The sequence below is a fragment of the Etheostoma cragini genome, chromosome 15, assembly GCF_013103735.1.
Source record: "Etheostoma cragini isolate CJK2018 chromosome 15, CSU_Ecrag_1.0, whole genome shotgun sequence".
Classification (NCBI taxonomy): domain Eukaryota; kingdom Metazoa; phylum Chordata; class Actinopteri; order Perciformes; family Percidae; genus Etheostoma; species Etheostoma cragini.
Window position 1 is genome coordinate 4750536 of NC_048421.1, and position 25766 is coordinate 4776301.

Sequence of the window (25766 nt, forward strand, 5' to 3'; positions counted from 1 at the left end):
CACACACACACACACACACACACACACACACACACACACACACACACACACACACACACACACACACAACCATAAATAAGGTGTCTAGACAGCACAGCTGCTAGTCTGCCCTCTGGTGTGTGTTTCAAATACAAATCAACGGAGTGACAAAGAGGGAGAGGGGCAGGGGTGGCTGGTAGTGAACAGTCACACGCACACATAAAATATGTTTCACACCACCACAACAGGAACACTTATAATCACTTTAGGTTTTTCCACCTTCGTCGTTCTGTTGACTTTCCTCTTATTTTATCCTTCTACAGCTTTTTTTTGTACGATGAATGTCCAACTTTCTGTTTCTATTTGAATCCATTCATCCATCTACCTCGGCCTCCAATGTCTTCTTTTCCAACACTAGATCTCGGACCACAACTGTGGTTTTACATGCATGTAATGATGAATACAGTCTTAACACTCATGTTTTGAAGTCAAGTTTAAAGCCAACATGAATGAGGAGTCCTTAAAGTGCTCAGAACATTTTTTTTAATTTCTGCAATTTTATGAAAACTAACCTTAGCTGAGGAAATCCATGACATACGATTGAAAGCTCCCAAGGACAGCTTTAAAGGACATGAATTAACTTTTACACCAATTTACATGATATTGCTACTTACTAATCACACATGTATCACAATGAAATAATAAAGCTGACTAAACGTGCACAGTAATTAGTTCACATACTGTGTCTTGCACTTGTGAGTTTCTGCAAGCTGATTTTTATAGTGCATTGAAATTAAGGGAAACTAATAGCTTATTCGGTAGGGAATTAAAAAAAAGATTACCCGTTTTGGAAATACTGAGCAATAATGTTTTACTGGGATAAAACCTGCATGATGACCTGCATACTGGAGTGGAGAGGAAAGAATCTGTCCTTAAACTCAATAGGGCAATACTAGCCCCTGGCACACAGACACACAGACACACAAACACACACAGACACACACACACACACACACACACACACACACACACACACACATATATGCACGCACAGTCTGGGTAGCCTGAGATGCTCATTGTTATTCTGCACACAGTTTTGGTCACAGACAGGGCCAGGCAGGACAGGAGTGCGCACAGACACACACACACACATACACAGACGCACACCACGATGTCTTGACACACTCTAAATGCTAAATACCATACATGATTAAGAAATGCAAAAGCAGCACTAATATGCATACACCGCTCACACACACAAACACACGCACACACACAAGCACACACAAGCACACACATTCCATCACTGCCCCAGTAACATCTGCTACCAATAGATTCTTTCTTTCAGAGCAAGCGGTACAAACTGTGTGTTGCAGCACAGTCATTGTGTCCCTTTTATGGTTTTTGTGTTTTAGTTCAACCTGTCCGCACAATAAATATCCACTCATAGTAACAGCATGCCAATTAACTGTAACTTTGGACTTCATGGAATTTGATTTTTACCTTAATGTAACTGTTTAAGTAACTGCAGCCAACTGTTTGCCACAACTCTCCACTAGAGGCTGTTAAACCCAAGGCTTGTTGACAGTGACAGACATAAAGCATTAGTCATATGACAGCTAAATAAAAGCAAGGTGTTGTTGCCTTTTAGACCTTAGAGGGTCCAGTGTATCTCCAACTAATCTGCTGTTAACTGTGGCATCACAGCGTCCACTCAGAGGGGTTACTTTGACATGATCTCAGAGTTCTCACAGCTGACCGCTGACCTATCATAAACATTAGTCAACGTTCAACAGTTTCCTGCCTTTTACTATGGACTGCTAACTTCTTTCTCTTTAGACAAGTCAACTGTTCTCTAGTCAACAACTAACAACACATGAAATCTATCACCTGGCAGGAGTTTTAATGCACTGCACATTACATTACTGTGGATGCAAAGAAATTTTAAGCCCCAATTCATCCGCTTCCAGTATTAGATCCACATGCCACATCTGCCGTTAAAGAAAAACATATGCATTGCAATGCCTTTTTTCTAGATGAGATCATATTCTCATGCACTCTGATGACCAGCATGCAACTTCATCCTACTTTAAAGACTTCATCTTGATGTTTTGCTGTAACTCTAACAACTATAAATGCATCTCACGAATGCCTTTTTGTTGTTTTACCCTGGTCTGTCACCGTACTTTACAGATTTACATTTAATAGGTTTATAGAATATGATGTAATGTTACAAATAAAGCTACCCAACAGCAGCAGCATAAAATACTTAAAATTAGCTTCAACAAACTTTATGTGTTAAATGCTGCTCGCTTGAGTACTTTTACTTTAGACATGTTAGGTAAGCGTGCACAGGTTCGATTCTGACCTACGGCCTTTTGCTGCATGTAAAAATGCCCCAAAAATAATCTTTAAAAATAAAAAATATATTTTAGATACATATTAATTACACTGTATGTACTTTTACTGGCAGTTTTATTGCAGACTTTCTACTTGTAGTGTTTTATATTGCAGCATTGCTACTTTTACACAACCATAATAATAAAATACACAACATGTATTCAAACTGATTTAGTTTCTGGTTTCTATTTATCTCAGTTTACATTTAAGTGACTAAAGAGACATTATATTATGTTAAAATGCATTCGAGAGCATTAGCTTCTTTAAGAATTCTTCTTGCAGTTTTACTTAAAGATGCTGCGACTTCAAAACTGCTAAAGAGCATTGTGCTATAAGAAAAAACAGATCAAGAAGTAAATTATAACACAAATTTAGTTTGATTGAACTTAGTTTGAGTGCTTGCAATTGCAGAATTGTGCACTGTTATGGTTACATACTGTGTATTTTATACATCCTGCACTCGGCATGTTTTACCTTTTGCTTATTGGACATTGCATGTTTTCCCTTCTTTGCGGCCTAATGTTTATTATATTTGATATGTTTACTTTTTATTTTCTCTCATAAACAACATTTAGAATATATTCACAACACAAAATTATGATGTAAGATTGAGTAATCTTCTAGTAATCTAGTCAGGTGGCGGGTCCTGTTCTCAATCCCCACATGGATGTAATGCCACAAATAAAGTATTTGCTCATCCCCCAGCCCCAAAAAAGCTAATCTGCATTTTACACCAACCCTAGCACCAATATACCCACCCACACATGCATGCATACGCGCACACACACACACACACACACACACACACACACATGAGCATCCACAGCTTGGTCTACATCAGGCAGCGTTGGCACAGAGCCCTGAGACGTCGGCACACATCACGGGCACAAAGGAGCAAAGAAAACCCAGACAAAATGAAAATTAAGACAAAACAAAAAAAAGAAAATAAAGAGGCTACAATGAGAACACAGGAAGAAACGAAGCTTAGCGGATGGCGGGACGACAAAGAAATAAAAAAGGATGAAAAAAGCGTACCTCGTTTCTGATCCTCAGCACACATGGAGAGCAGGAGGGAGGTTGTTCTTGATTGCTACAGGGTCCACCTGTCTGTCTGTCTGTCTGTCTGTCTGTCTGTCTGTCCTTCTGCCGGCCTGGATCTTTGTGTGTATGTCTGTGCATCTGTCTGCCATCTGTACCTGTCTGTCTGATGTCTCATATTTTCTAATGTGCCTTTGTGTCATGCAGGGTCAGTGTCCTGTTGTTTTTCACACTTTAATCTGCAGTTTATTGTTATGTATCTGTCTATATGAACTGGTCTGTCTAGATATGACTCTGTGTATCGGTCTCTCTCTCTCTCTGTCACTCAGTGAGTCACTCACTCACGCACACAGAGACACACACACAGAAAGACAGACAGACAGACAACCATGTTAGGCTCAAAAGCACTCAGATGGCATGAGGGGAGCCCGTGAAGTTTAGCGTCACACACAGCAGTGCATCACAAGCCTATAGTAGGAAATGACACCATTTGCTATGAAAGCTTTAGAGATGCCAGACTGTCCTAGCACCCCTACATCTAAGGTTTGGACACAAGCCAAGTTGGGCATCCGACACTGACCAGATTTCCTCTGTTCAATCCCAGCATGCCTTGGCACGACAACGAGTGACTGCAGTCACAACAGAAAAACAGAAAGGAGACAGGGAGGCTGGATCTCTGCCATGTCTTCCTCGTAGTCAATTAATGAAGCAAGAAAAGCTTGGATACACATCAAGCATCAACTTTCTCTCTCTCTCTCTCTCTCTCACACACACACAGGCATATTGAACACGTCTTTCATATTTATGTTAAAATGTTCCACTTCCTGCACAAACAAAAGCTCTAACAAGGCGAACAGCCATTAACCTGCTGGAAAAAACTGGATGTCTCTGAATATGGTTAAGTTGTGTTTGTTAGATGTATCAATTCTACTTTTATTGCTTTCCTAGTTAAGGCAGAATCCCTGTGCAAAGACAAAATAAGGAAAAGCCAAGAAATACATTTGTTGCATTCAGCATGGGCTTCCTTACCTGGCATATAAGTGATGAGGGATGAGGGCTTGTTGCATCCAGTCTCTGGTTGATTAACTGAGATTTAGGGATGGGAAGCTAACATGGTGTTAGAAATAAAGGGTGGACAGAGGAGGAAGAGGAACTGGAGATCGAAGACAAAGAAGAGCACAGAGATGGGGGTAAAAGCACATTACTTCAGTGATCTTCATGCCACACTTCATCTGTAATAAAAAATTAATAATCATGACATAGACGGCTCAAAAATTAGTTTTTCTCCATTGGGATTCACAAATGTTCAGTTAGCACTGCTATGGAACGAGTAGTTATGGTAGTCTTTTTTTAAATATATATTTCTGGTCAAACATTGGTTGATTTGTTTATTCAGAGTAAGAAATACAGAACTTTTCATATTCTGATGTGAAATAATATTAATACATAACCATCATGTCATAACTCCGAAAAGACAAAAAACAAGCAAGTGTTCTTTAAGCCAGATATCACTAAAATGAAGGTTTCAGTTCTGCAGTGTTAATTGCAAGGGCAACTTCATTTATGTAGAAATGAAAGGACCTTTTGTTTCCAGATTGTGTTGGAGGATTTCAATAATTAGTGAAGTTACCGTGCTGTGTGATCCATGCGTAAAAGCAAAGTGTACCTCACTCAATTTTAAGTGCAAATATCATCCACTAATGTTACCCATAAATCATAGACTGCCTTCATCACTTTAAATGTATTTTAAGACATGTATAGGCCTATACATACATACATTGTGTAGAAAAATGAAAGGAGCAAAACCAGATATTTGTAATTAATTAGTGGTGTGTGTGTGTCTGTGTGCACATGCCACCCCTCTGGCCTCACTAGCAGCTCTGTGAGGCACATAAATCAAAATATTCTATGCTACTATCTTTTACATTTTAGTTGGTCTGGATTCTTTTCCCCCAGTTCTGTCATTTATTTTACAATTTTATTGTGGCTTTAATAAAGTTGGTGGTAGGAGAAAAATGTTAATGCTCCCGATCTTAGTTTAAGGCAGAGGTATTCAACCTCTTAACTGGGGTTAAGACAGCAGGGACCCACTACTACGTATACTATATAAAAGTAAGTTGCATTTAAAATGTTATACATACCTTTTTTCGGCATATAATAGAAGGATATAAAAATAATTGTTGGAATGATTTATGAATCGTGTTTTAATGTTTTAACATTCATGTGGCACAGTGAATCATTAGGATGAAGTTTGTGACTGCCTGTAAGCCTATCCTCAGTGTTTTTCACAAATAGGCTGATTTATATTTGCCAACAATATGTTTGTTTCAAGTTAAGACATTTTAAATTTAAAAAAATATATTTCAATTAGTAATTTGGTGTCCCCAGTGCAGTAACGGAGGACACCCTAGGGGTCCAGGACTCCATGTTAATCTCTGGTCTAGGGTGCTAACATTTGCTAACTAGAGACATAACACTGGCATGACTTAAACTACTGTCAGGTGACTACTCAGTACATCCACTATTTGTTGTTAATGATCTCAAAGAATTGTTGACTTTTTTCAGGATTGAGAAGATCTTACTGATATTACAGCAGAAAGCATGTCATCTAAACAGAAAAATATATGTAGATATTTCTTTTTATTTCCTTCAAAACAGGAAAAATTAACCTTTACTCTGGTACATGTTTTATCCATCCAGCAGTTGTTTTTAAATTAAATATTACAAAATAAAATTCAGAAAAGAGGTTCAAATCATAAACATTCACAGTGTGTTTCAAGTGAATCATAAACTCTTCAATAATCGTCTATATACACTCCTGTGCTTCTGTGTTAGGCAAATCAAATTACTGACTGGCCTCTCTTCAAAATAAAAGATATCCTCCATGCAAGCTACATCACACGTAACATCACAGGTTCAGTATATAAACCATAGTTGGTGGCAGTCCTGAGCAAGTTGGAGCATGTGCAAATTCCTTGAACTCTAAATAATTCAAGAGGTCCCAGGTTTAACATTTGCTTTCTTCACATTCTTATGTATAGTTTAAAGTGCTCTTCCTTCACATTTTGTTCACTTTCAGTTTGGATGATGCATATTTGATATGACATATCTTAAGGTGATACAAAAAGTGTCCTGGCAAAACAAACTAAAGCTGAAAAAATAAATCCAGGTACTTTTTGGACAGAGGAGGGAAAAACATCATTCAAGTAATTTTCATTTTCTTTTATCTGAGAGTCGACATCACATAACTGAGCAGAGCTTGGCGTGGTCTTCCTCCTCTTTCTACCGGTCTTCCACCACTGCACTACTCCCCTCTTCCTCCTCATCTCTGCTTGTCTTTGACGGCTTCTTCTTGCGTTTTTGTTTCTTCAGCTCCCCTTCCTCCAGCAGCTCTGGGGAGGCGTGTCTCTTCTCCTTTTGGCGCTTCTTTTGGCTCTTCTTCTCTTTTCTCCCCTCCTTGTCGTTCTCCTGGCTTGCTGAAGAACTGACGCTGTTGCTGCGGCTACCGCTGCTAGGCCTCTCCCCTTCCTCCAGCTCTCTCCCTCCCTCCCACTTGGTCTGTTCTTCCAATTCGACGGCTTCATCCTTGCATCGACGACCTCCTTCTCTCTCAGACACCATCTCTTGAGTTTCTCTCTCTCCTTTGCCTTTGATTGACTTCTTTTTCTTCCACTCCTCCTTTTCAACATTGCTCTCATTTCTACTTCTGTTCTGCATGAACTCCTGACCAGGGCTGCTTATTCTGGGCTTCCCCAGCTCTGCCCCGGAGGACCGTAGGTCTCTCTCCTTACCCCCGCTGTGAGAGAGGGAAGGTGGGGAGTGGTGGGTCCCTGCAGGTCTGTAGATCCCTGATGGATCTTGGTGATTGTGGTAGTAGTGGGGATGGTCTTTGTCTTTAAATTTAGAATCCAGTGGCGTGTCTCTGTATGATTTGTGGGTTATTTGACCAAGCAGTCCGGTAGCTCTGCATTCCCTGCTTCTGCCACCAGAGAATTTCCCACCGGGAGAGGGGGAACTCTTGTTGTTGTCCGTGTCGCCCCCTCTCCGCCTGTCTCTCCTCTCTGTGTCATGTGTCGGTGTCGAATAAGAGAAGGAGTGAGAAGAGGAGGGAGGATTCCTCTTTTTGGCGTAGGCAATGCCGCTGTGCCCTCTCTCTCTCTTTCTGTCTCTCCCATTCTCTTCCTCCCTTGCTCTTTCTTTTGATCTTTTGCTCTCTTTCGGCCTCTCATTCTCCATATCTCTCTCTCTGTCCCTGTGTCTCTCCATCCTCTTCTCCCACTCTCTGTCTGTGCACAAGGCGCCTTCAGTTCCATCTTTGCCACTAGAGGGAGCCACAATTCTCTGTGAACTTGACAAAATGGGGGTTTTCTCTTTCTCTCTCTCCCTGTCCCTTCCTCTTGCCATTGCGCTGGCCTCCTCTATCTCCGTTTCCACTGACCTCTCTCTCTCCTTTTCCTTCTCTGTATCCCTGTTGGTTGTTGTCTCTGTCGTCACGGACGTGGACGGTGAAGACAGAAACATAGCAAGAGCAACTGTTTGAACTTTGATCACTCCTTCAACCCGCTCCCCTTCCTCAGACTCTTCCTTCTCCCATTTGGAGTGAGGGACCTAAGATGGAGAGGGAAAGCCTTGAGCGGATATCATCCAATTTGTGTTTGTTCATGTTTGTGGTATGTGTGAGTTCAAAGTAATTGTACAAAACACAAATTATTCTTAATTTATATTATAGAAATGTTGTGTTTTCTCATTCCCATAACGATGCAACCGCCCACCTTATTTAACATTATATACTCCCCACACATTTAAACTAATCCTGGGCCACAGGATGCGCTCACAGACGCACCTGTATGAGTGTGAGCTCGCCCTCTAGGTCTGCACCTCTGTCCTGGGTGTACTCTTCCAGTGTTTTCAACCCTGTGTTCCGCTCCTGATGATCCTCGTAGCTGCTGTATTAAACACAGCAACACTTATGATTTCTGTTTGAACCCAAACCCAACTCATTGTGTGTTTACAAAATGAAAGTTGAACATGTTAATCCTACCACTGGTTTACAGATGTGGATGAGTATAAAAGAAAGTGAATGAAAGAAACATAAGGGACAGCAGATAATTCAAGTTATAATCCTTAAGATCCTTAAGAAATAAAACTATGTTTTGACACAATTAACAGTTTGTTTCTCTTCAGCAACATCCATACAGTGCAATTACGTTCTGAATCTACCTCTCTATATCTTAGTTTTTATTGTTAGTAGCAGAGTCTGGCACTTTTCACTGTTTTTATAAATGGTATTAGTGCTGTATTACTTTACTGCTACCTTCCTCCACAGCGCTGCGGAGGAGGGTCTGGCTAGTCCTCACATCATTCCGGGATGGGAGAAAAACGTGCTCCGGTTCATTTGCATTTCTTTCAACCAATCACAAGCGTCTTGGCTGGTGCTAAGTGCTGGACGGAGCAATGGTGCCTCTGCAAAATAGCCCCGGGAAGGAACTTGTTTTGGTGGAACACGTGTACGTTTAAAAGTTGTTTTTGTCTTGCAATAGAAAACTCAGATTGGTCGGATAGTCTAGTCAGCTTTTTGGATTTACCCTGCAGAGATCTGAGGAGCAGTTAACCATAGTCCTCAGAAATCCTACGGAGTTTAGAATGCCAATACAAAGAAAGCGTATGGTAACGGATATCCGGCCTAAAATTAGGGCTATCTGGTGGAATTTCCGACGTCAGCAGAACAATCCGGGAATTGAAGCGTCGTTGATAAATACACTACTTTACTGCTAATACAAAAGGAAAATGGAAAAATGTAACATGAGTAGCTTTACCTGTGAAGCAGTCACAGGAAATGCATTTTTTGCATCTTTTGACAGCAGATCAGTTTGAAATATTGCCTCGGTCTAAGAGGCCGAGAAGGAGCAGCCCCAGCGAGCCGTTAGATGAAGCTGTAGGATTCTAACTTTGAAGAAAAAAGCAGAAACATTCTGACCTGCCATCTTGCACCACAGTGTTTGGTGTGTCACAGTGGCTCTCCTTTCTGCCCCTTTGTGACTCGGATCCCATTGTGTTGTTGTCTTCTTCTTCGTCTTTCCTCATCCTTTGCTTCACTCCCTTTATCAGCTTCTCTTTTGGCTTTGATTCCCCCGGCGGGATTGCTCTGTTTTCCTGGCACGTGCTTTCTCCCTCTGCCCTCTCCTTTCTGGTACATGCGAATAACCCTCCCATCGCTTGTCCTTCCTTTCTCTCCCTTTCCTCCTCCACACTTCTAAGGGGGCTGTGCAATAAGTCAAAGTCTTTCTTTTCTCTGTCCTCATTCTTCTCTCCAATATCTTTTTTCTCTCCTGCAATTTTCTTCAACATCTCTCCCGTATCATCTCTGAAGGTAGCTTTCTCCCATTTCTGTCTCGCCCCTCCTTCCCCTGGTTTGATTTTTTCTCCAGACAAACCTTCCATGTCTCTGCTGGATTCATTCTTTACATTTGCGTTCATTGTTTCTCCTCCATTTAACTTCTCCTCCTCTCCATCACCAGCCTTCTCGATTCCTCCCTTTGATTTTCCTGTGACGCTCTCTGAATAAGACATGTCCCGTTTTTCGGTTTTCTCGTCCTTCCTCGTTCCTTCCAGGTTTATGTTGATACTTATCTTCTTCTGTGGTTTCACCTTTATGCCTCCCTCCCAGATTTCTCTCTCTGTCAGAGGACATGTTTTCCACTCCTTTTTCTTCTCTGTTTTTGGCTTGGTTCTCTCAAATGGATTCGGAGATTCGCTCTTGCGGGTTTTGGTGTCCTCTTCAACTTTAGTTTCCAGGCATTTGCTGCTTAGAGCCTTTGCAGAACTTCTCTCAAGGTCCTCTCTTTTTTTTTTTCTATTCTTCTCTGATCTTGAGTCATGATCTCTGCTGCCTCCAGGGTATCTGTATGTGTCTTGATCCGCCCTGCTTGCCTCTTTAGTGGGCCTTTCTCTGTGCCGTCTCCCCACATCCTGCCGGGAGTCTGAATGTTTGCCTCTTCTCCATCCTTTCTCAATTTCCAAATTCCTCTGTTCTCTGCCTTTTCTTTCACAGTCTTTATCCAAACGTTTATCTGGTTTCACAAGTGATTGGACTGGTTCTAAGGCATCGCTGCCAGTTGCTTGGTCCTGTACTGGGGTGCCATCCTTGCAGGCATTTGATCCAGTATTAGGTGATGATGACTCCTCTCCTCTTCCTTCCTCACGTTTCTTCATGCTCTTCTGCTTCTGTTTTAAGGTGCTGAGGTCCTTCAAATTCTTTGCCATGAGTTGCTTATCATTCTCTCTTCTTTCATGCAGTTTTGCTTTCTTACTGCCTTTTGTAAGTGTGATTGGCGGGCGGCTGGACTTCTCCGCGCACCTCCGCTGATATGCCGTTGGCGGAGCTCCGTTTTCGGATGGTGTGGAGCGTCCGTCGCTGGACGACCGAGAGGCTGGGGACTGGCTGTCGTTGGACGAATGAGATGGAGAGGAGCGACTGTCACTGGAGGACTGAGATGGTGTGGAGCAGCTGTCATGTGAAGACTGAGATGGAGGGGAGCGGCTGTCACTGGAGGACTGCGACGGAGGGGAGCAGCCGCCTATCCGCACGGCGCGTCTACCTTGGAATTGGTCGCGTGAGCGGGAGTGAGCATGCAAGGGATTCCCGGTTCCTTCTCTGTCCCCCCACTGAGGAGGAGGAGGGAGATTGAGGAGGGGAAGAGGTAGCTGGTGGAAGTGGCCGACATAGCTGCTGAAATATTTATCATACCACTCTTTGTACTCCCTTTTCCACTGCAGGTAGCGCTCTCTGTTCAGGTCCAGGCTGCTACTTTGATTTGCGGGCTGACCACACGGGTAACTTCCCCCCGAGCCCCCTGCTTCCCTGTGGGAGTCTTCTCCTCGCCTCCTGGAGCTGTAGCTGCTTGAAGCGGATTTCTTATTGTGATGCCGACTATGATGGCTGTTTTTGCGGTGACCTGATGGTGACTTGGACCTGGCACGGTAACCGACTCGAGGTGAAGATGACGAGGACGGTGTTGGGGAACGTTTGTAACCATAGCTGTAGGAGTGGGAGGAATGAGAGCGGGTTTGGAGGTCTCTTTCGCGGGAGTAAGGAGATTGGGGCCTAAAAAAAGAAAAAGGACATTTAGGCATTTCATTTTTTGCACACACGTTAAGGCACCACTGCCACATTGTGGTTTGAGTTGTCTCAATCTCATTTGCCATTTAACCTTGTCTATAAAAGAAAGGCATAATAAGGAAAGTACAGTACCAGATCTTTTGAGCTTAAACAAAGCTTGCTGCATGCACTTTATGGGCCCTATTTTAATTATATAAGTGCACGGCGTGAAGCACATGGCGCAGGTGCATTTAGGACATGTCGAATAACCACTAGTTTGACTTTTAAATAAAGAAGCACAAAATACCTTGATCTGCCTTGGGACCTAGATCTGGATCTGCTTGAAGAGCGAGAGTACGAGCGAGAAGACTTTGACTTGGAAGACTTTGAATAAGAACGATGGGAGGAGCGTCTGTGGGAAGATCCTCGGTGAGGTGACCTGAGTAATAAAGACAGAGGAGGTTTAGCAAGTGACGGGGAGGAATATATATATATTATTATAATAGTATTAATACTATAATGTCCTAAATATGATTGGAAAATCCAATAGTTTATGAGTAATCTCCTTAAAAACAGAATCTGCAAGTCCACTCATAGGTGTGTCTTATCTTGTTGCCTTAAGTTTAAGCAAAGACCATTTTCAAAAAGAATGAAACAACTATTAAACAAGGGATGTCATGTTATTTAAGATGTTTTTTAGAAACGTACAGATACCTTGTCCACGTAATGACTACTTGGAAACCTTACCTTTCCTTCTTCTTTCTCTGATGCCTGTACCACTCCTTGGGGATGAGGGCAGGGATGGAGGATGAGGGGCACAGAGAAGGGATGGGGGCAGCTTGGAGGTTTGGGAGTGTCCAGATGGGTGCGGGGGGTGGGTAACTGAGAGGCTGATGAGCAGCGAGGAATGTGTGGAAATTGGGGGAGGGAAAGAGAGAAGGTGGAGGAGTTGCTAGATATGAACAGGAGGTGGGAGGGGGCTGCCGGGTGTTAGACTCATCCCAGCCTCCAATAGGACAACCCGAGGAGGAAGAGGGGCTGTAGGAAAAAGAGGAAGGAAGGAGTTATCACATCGATCTTAAAACAGTGGGCAGTAGATCCACACAATACTGGAAAAAACTGACATTGCGATATTTGTTTCTTCCTGCGATATTTATTGCAATATGAAAATAGATGACATACATAGCATTATTTGGAAATTATAAATCATTCCTGACCAGGCCACTGGGGGGATTATGTAGGGAAGTGCATCTATATAGAAAATGAAAAAGGAACTTTTCTTATGTGAACCATTCTTTGTTGAACTTTAATGCTTAACAAACACCAAAGCAACTATTCGCTGTAACTATTCTTCCGGTTGACTTACATGACACCATTGTGGTCATATAATAACCTACGCGAGAGCCTGACATCCTATAATAAACCTTGTCGAGCTACTGTAACATTAGGTACACACACGTTGCCCACATGGCCATGGTCTTAAATGGGAAGGGTCGGCCGGTAACAATCATGTAAAAGGAGAACGGTGAAAGTTCACTTTTCAATCAAGTAGCAAAAATGTTTTGCGATGTGTCCATCCCACATGTGCACATCGCACTGTAGACAATCAAACACAATATCGTACAGCCCTAGTGGGCAGAGTCAGAGTCAATACACACTCATACTTAAATAACCATGCTTCACTGACCTATCCCAGGATGTTGATGGCCCATAGGGTCTTGGGGCTGGACCTGTGGATTCAGGTAAAATATGTTTACTTTTATTTGTTAGCGATGCTACTGCAGTTCTCAACGGTACAATCATTCAATAATTTGTTTGCTCAAATAAAATGACAAAACACAGACAGTATAACTAATGGACAGAAACAGACACTGCTTTACAGTCACTCACCTGACGAGGGCTGCTGTAGATTCACACTGACGGCCTGGGGCTGTTCTGCCACTGGAGTAGCCATAACCTGAGCAGACACAAACATCATAGATTTCATACCAAGAAACTTTGCTGCATAGATTTAGTGCGTCTGTATCTGTATAGCCCCTCACTGTTGGTATCAGCTGTGATGGAGTATCAATGGGTTCTTCTGGTGAAACTGGCACAGACGGGGCAGCAGCAGCTGCTGAGTCATCGTGTGTCTTTTCTTCAGCCTCTCTGAAAAATCAGCAGATACAGTACAGTACCACATGAGCGCAACATCAGGGTGGTTGTTTACAAGTTCATCAATCTCAAATCTATAGTGCCATGATTTGATTGCACCAAATGTTCTGTGGGTACAGAAGGCTGATTCAAATGTTTTAAGTATGACACCACTAAATATGTATTTTTATGCTACACACCATATCACAGTTATTTCAGGTTGCCTTCCTTATTCCACATTCAGACCATCATTTCACACTTTAAACTGTTCCTACTCCTCTCTACAGTTGGCGAAATATGATGTCCGTCTGACCAAATCAGCACACAGGTTAGCTGTGCCATTGGCTATCCCAACATCTAAAATAAGTTAGAGTTGACACAAAGTTGTGTCTTAACTTTGCTGCCACACGACTTACTGGGCAGCTCCAGACAGTGCCGGAGTGTTAGCCAGTTACACCTGTGGTCTCCTATACTGCATTTTAAGACGGCCAAATTTACAATATATTTGTTCTCCATTTACATATTGTTCCGTTTCTGCTGTTAGACAGCGTATCAAGTATGACATACTGACTTATTCATGGCTCTCAACATATAATCCAGGTTAATGACAACAGCTCTGCTGTGTATTCGGCTATAGAGACATTTAAAATGAATTATCCCAAAATTAAAGCAATGGAAAAGTTTCTCTTGACTTTACAGCTACACATCCCCTGACCATGACGGGCTGGCTCATGTCATCATTTTTTGCAAAAGCTGAGTTTTTCCCTTTACACACCAATGGAGTTTTAAGATTTACACACTTTTGGGCTGTTTTGGAAAAGCTCTGTTTTGGGGCAAGCACAACTTAATGTGTAAGCTTAGTGTGGACATACTCCAGTCTAACTTGCAGCTGCTGAAAGCAAAGCGAATCAGATGTCATTATCCTTACCTCCGTCACATCTAAAGCCGCTGACAGTCCCATGTGCTATATGAGCTAAATCAGGCTTTCACTTTCTGTTCCCAATGCAAATTATAAAACACAAAAAAAAATACACATTCCATCGGTAATAATTTGTTTAAATTTAAAAATTGCAGCCTATAAAAAAACCATTGGAATCATGTTGCCCAGCAGGGAGTGCACATTTCGCAACCTAGTCTTTGGTTGTTCTCTTTCATTATGTGAACTGAAGGAAACTGTGCTGAATGGATAACCCTAACATTAAAGCATCTTATTCTATAGCATAGAGGGGTAAATGATGGGTACGATAAGGCCATTTGCTGTCTCTGTAATGGGCAACTGCCTCGAAAATGTAATGCCCAAGATATGATTCCTGGGTAATTTTTTGCAACACGTATGGTAGCAAACTCTTAACCATCTGGTTTGTCAGAAAAAAAGAGACACTACAACTTCAGTATTACAACTTTAAGATACCACAACAATACATCTAAGGAGTCGCAAGTTAGCTTGTGAAGCAGGGGAGGCAGCAGAGCACCACAAAGTAATTGTACTGCTGTGTGACTATGTTTATGTCTGTAGGTACTTGTCAGGTATCTCCAGGTGGCTTTGTGCAGGCTGGAGGGAAGTGCTCGGCGTGTTGGGAGCAGAGGCAGGGCCTGTTTCTGTGGGCGGAGTCCCACACACCTGAGACGAGGGCGGTGTGTCTGCAGCCTGTGAGCGGAGAGGGTCCTAAACCAGGGTGACAACAAGAGAATAAAGCAGGGATCAGAATAAGGTAGAGAAAGCAAGAGAAAAATTAAATTATTTTTGGGAAAACAGAGCTGAGATATAATAATGAACAATTACAAAGAATATCTACACATGACAATTGAAATGACAATACATATTATTATAATACATTTCTTGTTTCTTGTTGTTAGTATTAATATAGAGAATGCGGTTTAAAACTTGCAGTATAACGTCCTGTCTAACACCTTTTTTTTCGGAAGAGAACTATCACTCCGAGACCAGACATAACATTGACTGTGAAAAGGAAACAGTTATTATTGTCTTTGCTCCTGAGTCCTGCAGGTACAGTGCTACTCTTATTTCTGCCTCCCCACATCAGACATTATTATGAGGTTCACCTGCTGGCTGTGGGTTGGCAAGTGAGGCTTCTGTGGTTGGCTCTGCACAGTGAGAGGGGGCGGGGTGGGGACAGGGCTCGGTATCGGGGTTGGATTTTGGGACTGGGAGGTACCACACCCTTTCCTCAGACTTTTAGTGAAGCTTCGCTCTTTCTTAAAATTGTCCACAGCCTGTGTTAGGAGAAACATGTCAGAATATTTCTTTATTGGGGTTAAATACTATGAAAAGCCTCTAGTCTGACTTCTAAGCATGAAACAAAGAGATACAGTGATTAACAAAACCCACCGTCAAAAACCATTTACTTCTCTCCAATCCCCTCTATCTCTAACATTAATTCATATTTTCATCTGTCAAATCACCTGTCTGAGAAATTTATTGGCTATCAGGGTATCAGGTGAGACATCTGATTGGCTACAAGTGGGGCAGATGTGATCCTCTGAATCCAGTAAGGCAGTGCGAATACCTGAGAAAGACATAAAGACGGTTGAGATGTAAAAATGGAGACTCCGACTGAAGAACAACCACAGCATACACACTTATTTAGTTAACACGTTTTGCTGGACACAGGAAATCAGGATAAAAATGACTTATTTAAACTACAGCAAGTGTACATACAGTAAGTTTATTTAAGTGTGTGTGTGTGTGTGTGTGTGTGTGTAGCAGACACTCACAGTCATCACAGTAGCTGTTTCCACAGCAGGGTATGACCACAGCGTCACTCAGCAGGTCATGGCAGATCAGACAGAGGAGTTCCTCAGGTACAGGATCCTCCTCGCCTTCTGACATAGTCTCCACCTGTGGACCAAATGGAGGCCTCTCCTTCTTGCCAATAGCGTATGCCTCACTGCGGATGGATGATAGTACACACACTGAGTGCTGACTATTTAGGTGTTTAAACGATGCCTTGAACCAGAGTGACTTTTAACCCTTGTGTTGTCCTCGGGTCAAATTTGACCCGTTTTCAACGTTTTTTATATCAGAATTATGGTTTCTTTGAACCAAAATGCCTAAATATAACGTGGATCCATGGATGTACATTGTATGGATTCCAAGGTAAAATGATTATGATAATGATTACATTAATTGAATTATGGGTGTTTTATTCAATTTTTACAACATTTGAAAAACATGTTTAAATGGCTTTAAAACAGTATCCTGACTCATTAAACCATTTAAATTCGAGTGAGGAAACGGTTTTGGTGATTTAAGTACTTTGGTGAAAAAAATGAAAGAAAAGACTCTCTGTAACAGCCCACTCAGAGAAAGCACGTAAATAGTTTTCACACATTAGGTGAACTTTAAAAAGCGACTGGTAGGTGGAATTTGTAACCTCTGGGGAGAGCCAGGCTAGCGGTTTCCCCTTTTCCAGTTCTTATGCCATTTCCAAAAATGTCACACCATTCTTTTAAAACAAAAGACACACAAACATTGACTCTTTTGTCTCACGCGTCTATGGTAGGAATCGCGTAGCGTCCACAGTTGGTCAGCATGGCTCCCTTTGTGTTTGGATCGTCCACCTCTACCATGAAGGAACGAGGGATGCCTGTGCTTTTCTTTATTTTCAGAGGGGCCTCTGAGTTTTTATCCTGCTAACACACACACACACACACACACACACACACACACACACACACACACACACACACACACACACACACACACACACACACACACACACACACACACACACACACACACACACACACACACACACACACACACACACACACACACACACACACACACACACACACACACACACACACACACACACACACACACACACACACACACACACACACACACACAGTTTAGAATAATAAATAAAACATTAAAATAAGTACTGGAAAAAATGTAAAGACTATTAAATAATTAAAATAAGTACTGAATAGCAAAAATGTAAAGACACACACCGATCAAATAATTTTCTTGGTATCTTTGTTCTAGATTGCAACAGATACTCCCTCCCTTCAGAGATACCACATAATCTGCCCTTACCCCGCTGGTGGGACAGTTCCTGATGTGGTGTCCAGTATTTCCACAGCGATAACAGGTGTAATTGGCAGGAAGTACAGTACCAAACTTCTTATTGTAACTAGAGTGAGAAAGAGACAGAAAGGGAAACAGGGAGAAATGTAGAAACAAACAGAGAAAAGCAGGTAGATTAAAATGTGCATTAAAGATTAAAATTAAAATTTGGAGTGTGATATGAAGATGGAGTGTAATGGAGTAATAAAGTAATGGAGGCTTAGAGACAAAGTGACACATCGAGATTCAGAATTTAAGAAAAGCAAGTGGAGAGAAGTACTAAGAAGACAGAAATAGAGATGAAGGAAGAGATTTAAAATAATGAGATAAGTGACTCACTTCATGGAGTCATAGGTCGACTGATTCATCATAACTTTAATCTTATCCTCTTCTGTCGCATCTACATCGGCCAGGTTCTGCATCTGAACACACACACACACACGGTCAAACAGGAGGAGCAGTGTTGAAATACTGTGTAACTGACTCACATGATCTAGCATAAATATACGTACAAAAAACAGAGAGAGAGAAAGAGAGAGAGAGAAAGAGAAAGAGTACCTTGGAGAAAAAGGGTACGGCTCTGGAAGAATTCTGGTCATCCATCTGTTAGAATTAAACACAATCAATTTTACCGATGAAGCGACGAGAGCCTCCAGGTTACATGTCTTGGGAAAGGAGTGAGAGCTCTATGTTGATATTTACCAGAAAGGAGACACTTAAAAAAAAAGAGGGGACAACACACGTCTGTTCTCATCCCAGGATTACTGCCTCTGCCCCTCCTGCCACCTCTCATCCCTATAAACTTGATAACCTGAAAATAAGGAGGACGATACAATTCTCCCTCCCATTTTACACCTGTGCGGCCAGCATTTTGTTGGTTAAGAAACATCTTTGCTCTCATCACCCAAAGTCTACCTCGGTGCCTCCTTCCACCTCAATTCTTTCTAGTTTCTCTGCACCTGTTTGTGGTTCTTTCGTATGCCGTGCTGGAACAGATAAGTGAAACCACGGTTCGGCTGAATGTCGATCCATCGGGCCACAAGTATTGGATTAGGAATTGCCATTAGATATTTTACAAACTTTCAAACATGAATCCTAACCACTTTGGTGATCCAAGGACTTTTCATCTAGCTTTACCCTCAGGTCACAATTTTGATTTATCCAATACTTGCAATATTAGTTACACACCCACCCTCCTCCGTAGTGATTAGAGCTGATTACCATAGCTTAGCATGCTACCCGGCTAAACTAACATAGTGAACATGATCAACATTACACCTCCTAAAGCATGTTAGCAGGCTGACATTGTAAACATGTTAGCATGTTGACATTAGCATTTAGCTAAAAGCACCACGGCGAGTTTATTTAATTTATTTTTTTACACAAAAATTCACATTCACAAATTACAGCACATAACTTGGTAGCTTCTTTTATGAGATTTGGTTGAGTTTTAACAAAGCCAAGCAGATGTTATATTGCCGTAAACGTATATATCATATAGTGCGGTCAGTCTGTACTACGGCACATTGGATTAAAAAATAATTGAGATTTTAAGTGGTAGCTTCAACTTTTAAAGTATATTCTGATTTAAGAATGTGTTGGTGTGTGAATATTTGGCTTTTCATAAGCTTTTTCTAATCTTATTTAGTTTGTAATGCATTCATTAGGTGAATTAAAGAGATATACAATACCCCTCCTGTCCTGAGGAAATGTAGGATTGTTGGAGTGTTTTTAAAGCTTGACCCATAGTGGGGACTAGTGGATTTGAACTCTTCTTTTTAAAATGTCCTTTTGATTATGTCAGCTTTGAGAAAGTGCAATACTAAATAGTCGGAGTATCAATTTAAGTTTAATATATGATATGATTCCAGCATATGTACCAGTTTTTGTTGCTGAATTTGTTCTTTTCTGCAAAAGAAAAATGTGGACACAAAATTTTAACGATCATTTAGAAATGTCCGATGTTGACGCAACCGACGTCTTCAGAATGCATACTGACCGTGTTCATCAAGAATCATTCTCTCCAGTGAAATCAAACACATAATCAATACATAAGACGGCTTCATACAAAGACTTTATTGGCAGAAAAACACAAAAGAAAAAGTTTGTGTAATCCAACAGACTCAAAGTACTAAGAAGAGTGGCAGACACTTCTCCTACTGTGAAACCAGAGAAAAAAATCACGTCAGGTTAAACTATATCATATAGGAGCTTTTGAGATGTGTTTGAGTTAGTTTACAGGATTTTAAACAGAATTAACACTGCAAGAATCTGACATGAAATAACAACGGTGCACCACCTGGTTTCTGGTTGGGTTTAAGAGAGTTTAGGTTCACTCTGTTGTAAGGGTAGGGTACAGGTTGTATTTTAAAACGTCCAAATAGATTTTGATTTATTTACTGAATTGATGGAGTTTTGTGGCGCTAAGGATGACATTCAAAGTACTCTGTAGATTTAGATGGTCCGGACAGTTAATTAATCATTTTTGATACATTCGATTCTATTGTGGATGATGGACGCCAATCCTATCTGGGGAATGAATGAAATCCAAAATAAAAAATTGCCTTTGAATGTATCTTAAAAACTTGTACCTGCACAATCAACACAGCAATCCAAAGAGGCTACTAATATACTATTCACCTCTAAATGTTAGAATATGTCTGAAAGCAAGGGAGCAAGTGCTACAGCAGCTCCGGAAGAAGAGACAACAGGGCAATGACCGTCTGCTGCTCATAAAACAACAGTTGGGTTTATCAGCTGGGAGTAGCTGGCCCGCATGATAATGTCTGACCCGCCCGAGTAGCTCCCCCCACCCACCCACAGATAGACCCTGAAGGATCTTGTGGGGACACAGCAGCTTGTTAAATTAACAGCTGACAGCCTTTATTAGAGATAACATATACAAATATACTTTCCTTTAGGGTTTATAATACACCACTGGTTTAATTGTAAACTTTGGTTTTCTTTTCTGGTAAATGGTCTAACTGCAATGCTACTTTTAAAAAGGCCTCAACAACATTAACCCTCGTGTTCTCTTCCCGTCGACCATACAACTTTGTGTTTTTCGGAGTCAAAATTTCAATATTTTTCAATATCCATTTCTACACTTTTCTCAAACTTTTTGTGGATTTCATTCAAATTGTTTTGTCCCATTCCTTCCCCTTTAACAATGTTTGTCACTTATAATATAAAAAGAGAAGACAATGTCGATTTTTTGGTTCTTTTTTTTTTGTAGCTTTTTCCAACATTTGTCGCTTTTTCAATGTTCTTTGTTCTTTGAAAGTGTTTGTAAATGGGTCACATTTGACCCGAGGACAAAAGGAGGGTTAAGAAAATTACAGAGCCTATTATCACTTATTATCGTCTTTACAAGTATCACTACAAAAATCAGACAGCTGAAGCTGATTCAGAATGCTGCTGCACTAAACGGGTTGGGGCCAAAATACATATCTGGTCTGCTGAGATATTATGAACCACACAGTAGAGATGTTCCAATACCAATACCAGTATCGGTATCTTCTCTGATACGGTCTAAAACGCTGGCATCGGTAAGTACTCGACTTTCTACACCAATCTGATACCACGTAATAAAACCCTAATGAAAATCTATGTTAAAGTAATTTATTTATTGTCTTTTTAAGATATAACTGACTGTCAAACTGGATGATAAATGAAAGTTCTGTGGCATTCATTGTTTAAGAGTTTAACCTGAGCCAGACCAACAATAAAAATAGAAATCCTATCACATCCACACAGGGATAGTAGTATACAGTTGTTAAAGCATTATAAAATATATGACAATGGTATCGGACCAGTACTCTGTATCGGCAATACGCAAGTTCAGGTATCAGGAAGCAAAAAAATGGTATCGGACCATCTCTACCACCCAGACCTCTCAGGTCGTCTGGGACAGGTCTGCTTTCTGTCCCCAGAGTCAGAACTAAACGGAGAGAAGCAGAGTTCCGTTTTTAAGCTCCACATATCTGGAACAAACGCCCAGAAAAACTGCAGGTCCGCCATAACTCTCATTTCTTTTAAATCCAGACCTTTATTTTTGACGCTGCCTTTCTTTAAATAATTGTTCATTTGTATACTGCACTGTAACTTTTATTCTCCTATTTTATCTGTTTTTATATTTGTACTTGTTTTTAACTGCTCTTTAATGTTTTATGTAAAGCACTTTGAATTGCCCTGTTGTTATACGAATAAAGTTGCCATGCCTTCACAATAAAAGACCAACTTAAATTCACTGAGCATTTTGCTAAGCGGAAACTCAATATAATAGCTTACACGAGGCTAACAACTATTTTGCCAACACTACACATCAAACAAAAGCCAGGGACTGAACTGTACTAAGTAGCTGGGAGCTGTAAATGTCCGACTTCTAAGCAGAAGCTAATTTTATTTTGGAGCCTGACCCATCCAGGCTTCTCTTCCTCTGGGCACTGAGACTCACACCGGGTCCGGTTCCGCAGCTACCGGTACCATGGATATAACAATAACAGCCAGTACCTGTTGCTGACATTTTCATTGAGCAAACGGGACGACCTGATGTAGTGGAAAGAGTTCACCCCTGAGAGCAGCGGGAATGCGAGAAGTGCTCGCTCTGACTGGCAAAACACTTACAAATAACGACTGCTCGGCTTGAAGAATCTCTGAAATCTCTTGCCTGGGAAAACCTCGACAAAGTTCCGGCAAATTTGAAATTTGCTCTGCAAGTCCGTCTGGCCCATTCAAGACCATTTCCAGATTTATCTCAGAGCAGCAGCAGCTCGCTGTAAATAAAAATCCTAAGACGCGCACTACTTCCTCTTTGCAACAGGAACTTAAAACGGCAATACAGGAAATTAGAGGCTTTCACTGATTTACATTGTGGGTTCATTTGTTTAAACCAGTCACGATAAATCACTCATTCATCTCATGTTCAAGCAGAGATATCACAACATGCTAACAATGTGTGTGTGTGTGTGTGTGTGTGTTTAGAGGAGATGCAGGTAGAGGGGTGGGGTTTAGTTACGTACTGCTCTGTAGGCTCCAAAGGCGTGGGCCTGGACATCTAATCGCTCACTGAAACACAAAAATAAAAAATAATTTTTAGGCCAGTTGTCCATGACGATTTAACACCCTGGAAACAAAGATCAGGAATGAATATATATATCATTAACACAAACCAGCCTTGTTGCAGTTTAACACTTTTTTTAAAGCAGTCAGTGGGAGGGACGGTCCTTGGCTTACCAGCCAATAGGAACGCTGCCACTAGATGATTTCTGTACAACTGTGTTCCCCTGTGTCTGGCCTTGCCTATTAACACTTCAAGTGGGGATTTCCTGCATTACCCAGAATTCCCTTACAGAAGATACAAACTGGGCTGTGACTTGAGTAATTGTGTATATCAGAAGAGTAAAGTCAGGTCAATGACAAATATTTTTATTTATTTTACATGTAAAGTTAACATGTTAAAGCACAACATTAAAAGATGTTTAGTTTACTGTCCCGCATGTAGTTTAGATGCGTAATATGAGATTACTTTGGCTGAAGAGACTTATAGCGTATGTCTGTTTTGGTTCTCTATGTCTGCTCAGTGTTGATGACAAAATGATGACTCCAGGAAGAAACCCTTACTCTTTAGTTCTGAAGGACTGACATGAAAACCGGTTGGTGTTTCATCCTGCCTCATTGCAGCATCAACAACTCAACATTTGGCTTGGTTAATTGCACAATAGGACAAACACTCCACCCTACAAAACTCGCCACTACACAGTTATAGTCACTCTGTTTTTCTGTTTTTATTTTTTATTTTCTGTCTTTAAAATGCATCAAAGTTAAGGCTTACTTGGAAGCCCTTTGAAGCAGAGTGACCGCGTGTGCAGGTGGAGAATTGATTTGCGGTATTTAATCTTGCGGGGCAGCGTTGCACCACTCTTTAGCCCCAATTCCCCTCCTCCTGTCTGCGTGGTGCTGACAGGGCTAATCACATGAACACCAGTCTGTCCCAGTGAGGTCCTTTCTTGCCTTCCATGCATAAAACACACGCCACCGCTGGCTGGCCCGTTTAAGCCTGACTAATATCTGGGTAATCCCTGTGAACGTTACCATGGAGTTACAGTCCTTTTTTTCCTGTCAGCATATATAATCATGGAAGTGTTTTGCAAATAAAAACAAAACCCCCTCTTTAATCAACTGAAAGATTCAGGCCTCTGCATTGACTTATCATTCAGCGTCATCCCCCCCCAAGGAATATCTCGACCCAGATCTAATTGAACCATGGTTCAGTTCGTGTCTAGTGTTAAAACATAATCTTTGGATGGTTCAGACTTTCGAAAGAAAAAAGGAGCTGCGGTAGCACATGGGGAGAGGAGGAGATCAGATTTTTAACTGACATTTGTTCTGACAACTTGATTAAGAGTGAGTTGGAAAATACTCACAAAAGACATTTAAAAAAAAAAAAAAATCCAAGGAGATTCCGAGAGAATGAGAGAGAGGATCAGAGTGGATGAGGGAACCTGTCTAAATAATGTCTGGTGTCGGGAGACATAGCTGACGTAGGTGATGGCGACAAGACATATGTCATGTATGTGTCTCTAGTGCGCTCCCATAATTGCAATGGGAAATCAGAGCATACCGAACCAAATGTACACAATGGGACAAAAACAAGACCCTTGATTCAGACTTTGAGGTGTGACAAGGCCGTAGACTAGTAGGTTCCATGTGGTAGCACTGTTTAGCATTGGCAGTGGCAGGGATATCAACCCTAGTAGCAGTACAAGAATTCAGCCACAGTGTATGTGCCAAACCAAAAAACACACTTACACGTTGCGGGTCTTGCTGCTGCTGGACTTCCCTCCAATGATTGGGATTCTCCTGACGATGACGGAGGAGCCTTTGGGGATCAAACTTTCATCATCTGTGTACTCTGGGAGAGGGAGAGATGAAGAAAGTGTGTGAGTTCAGCTCACATAAAATCATTTTTGTGCTGTAACGGTTTAACATAAGAAAATCTCTTCTTCAGTGTTAAGAAATATTTAAGAAATACAGTCATACAACTAGTATGGGACTGTAACAAGAAGGATTTCATTGCAACCCATGATTACTTTCATTATCGATATTGTACAATAAAAACCTAATATTAACTGTACAGCCGGGTAAACTGTCAACGCTGTAGGTTTGAATTGGGATTCAATCAATTCAAAGTTGTAGATATATTGACAACCTCTGGATCATGGCGCAGCACTGTTGTAAGCCATCTGATGAAAGACTCCCTTATCCCTTCCTATAATGTCTTTTTGTAAACTTTCTGTATACTCTGACATAGCAGTTGTATTAATCACACAGTGGATGCAGTTTGATTTCAGTGGAAATACATTACTCAGCGAATTATGGGTGTTGGAGTTTATCTGCAGGACGTTAACACACTCTAAGGGGACACTTCATTATTCAGAGCTAACTGGGATGTTTGACTCTTTCTTCAGCCTTCTTTTGGCTCAGTGAGTTTAATTGACCTATTATGCAGCATCGTTACCAATGATTCATGTGTTGATGACTTCATGTGTTCGCGTTTCTGGGCCATAGACAGCATAAAATGGGTCTGGACCTTTATCTTATGGTCATGACTGGGCTGTGGTCCTGCCCAACCTTTACTATTTTTATCCCACTTCTCTTTTGGGAATTTTACAGGCATGGCACTGACTGGGCTGATCCCGCACCATCAGGCCGTTTAATGTACGGGCATGAAGAGTAAATGCGGCAGGAATGTGCCCCATTCATTACACCTTTTTGTTCTTGCTTGACTTTTTGGACCCCCCTCCCCCAGTCAAGCTGAACGGGGTGACGCGACACTCTCACCGGGCAGCTGTCAAACCTGGACCACGTGTTTTCTACAAAAGTTCAGACCGTCGGAATAGAAACATCATCACACATTCCATACATCTGTTATAATTACCTTCTTTGTTCTGGGCGTTTGTGATCTGCAGGTCGCAGTCCCCGGCTCGGAGCTTCTCCCTGCCCATGATCTGCCTCTTCAGATCC

General features: G+C 41.5%; 1 protein-coding gene across 4 annotated transcripts in view; it reads right to left on the bottom strand.

Moving 5' to 3' along the window:
* Nucleotides 1-6129: 6129 nt before the first annotated feature.
* The window catches only part of LOC117958354 (E3 ubiquitin-protein ligase RBBP6-like), a 20124-nt gene continuing 487 nt past the window's right edge, over nt 6130-25766 (bottom strand). The window contains exons 1-19 of one of the 4 annotated variants that reach the window (XM_034894678.1): nt 25681-25766; nt 24552-24654; nt 22763-22808; nt 18300-18344; nt 18081-18163; nt 17712-17808; nt 17160-17299; nt 16385-16557; nt 16073-16176; nt 15713-15883; nt 15169-15314; nt 13558-13663; nt 13406-13472; nt 13203-13245; nt 12263-12553; nt 11823-11954; nt 9395-11521; nt 8261-8360; nt 6130-8025 (exon numbers count right to left, since the gene is read on the bottom strand). The exon at nt 25681-25766 is cut by the window's right edge and continues 487 nt beyond it. In XM_034894678.1, coding sequence (XP_034750569.1) covers nt 6700-8025; nt 8261-8360; nt 9395-11521; nt 11823-11954; nt 12263-12553; nt 13203-13245; nt 13406-13472; nt 13558-13663; nt 15169-15314; nt 15713-15883; nt 16073-16176; nt 16385-16557; nt 17160-17299; nt 17712-17808; nt 18081-18163; nt 18300-18344; nt 22763-22808; nt 24552-24654; nt 25681-25766 — 5386 coding nt within the window. In that variant the 3' untranslated portion in view covers nt 6130-6699. Of the gene's footprint in view, nt 8026-8217; nt 8364-9394; nt 11522-11822; nt 11955-12262; nt 12554-13202; nt 13246-13405; nt 13473-13557; nt 13664-15168; nt 15315-15712; nt 15884-16072; nt 16177-16384; nt 16558-17159; nt 17300-17711; nt 17809-18080; nt 18164-18299; nt 18345-22762; nt 22809-24551; nt 24655-25680 lie in introns of all 4 variants that reach the window. The other 3 variants (XM_034894677.1, XM_034894681.1, XM_034894680.1) reach the window with 3 other exon arrangements.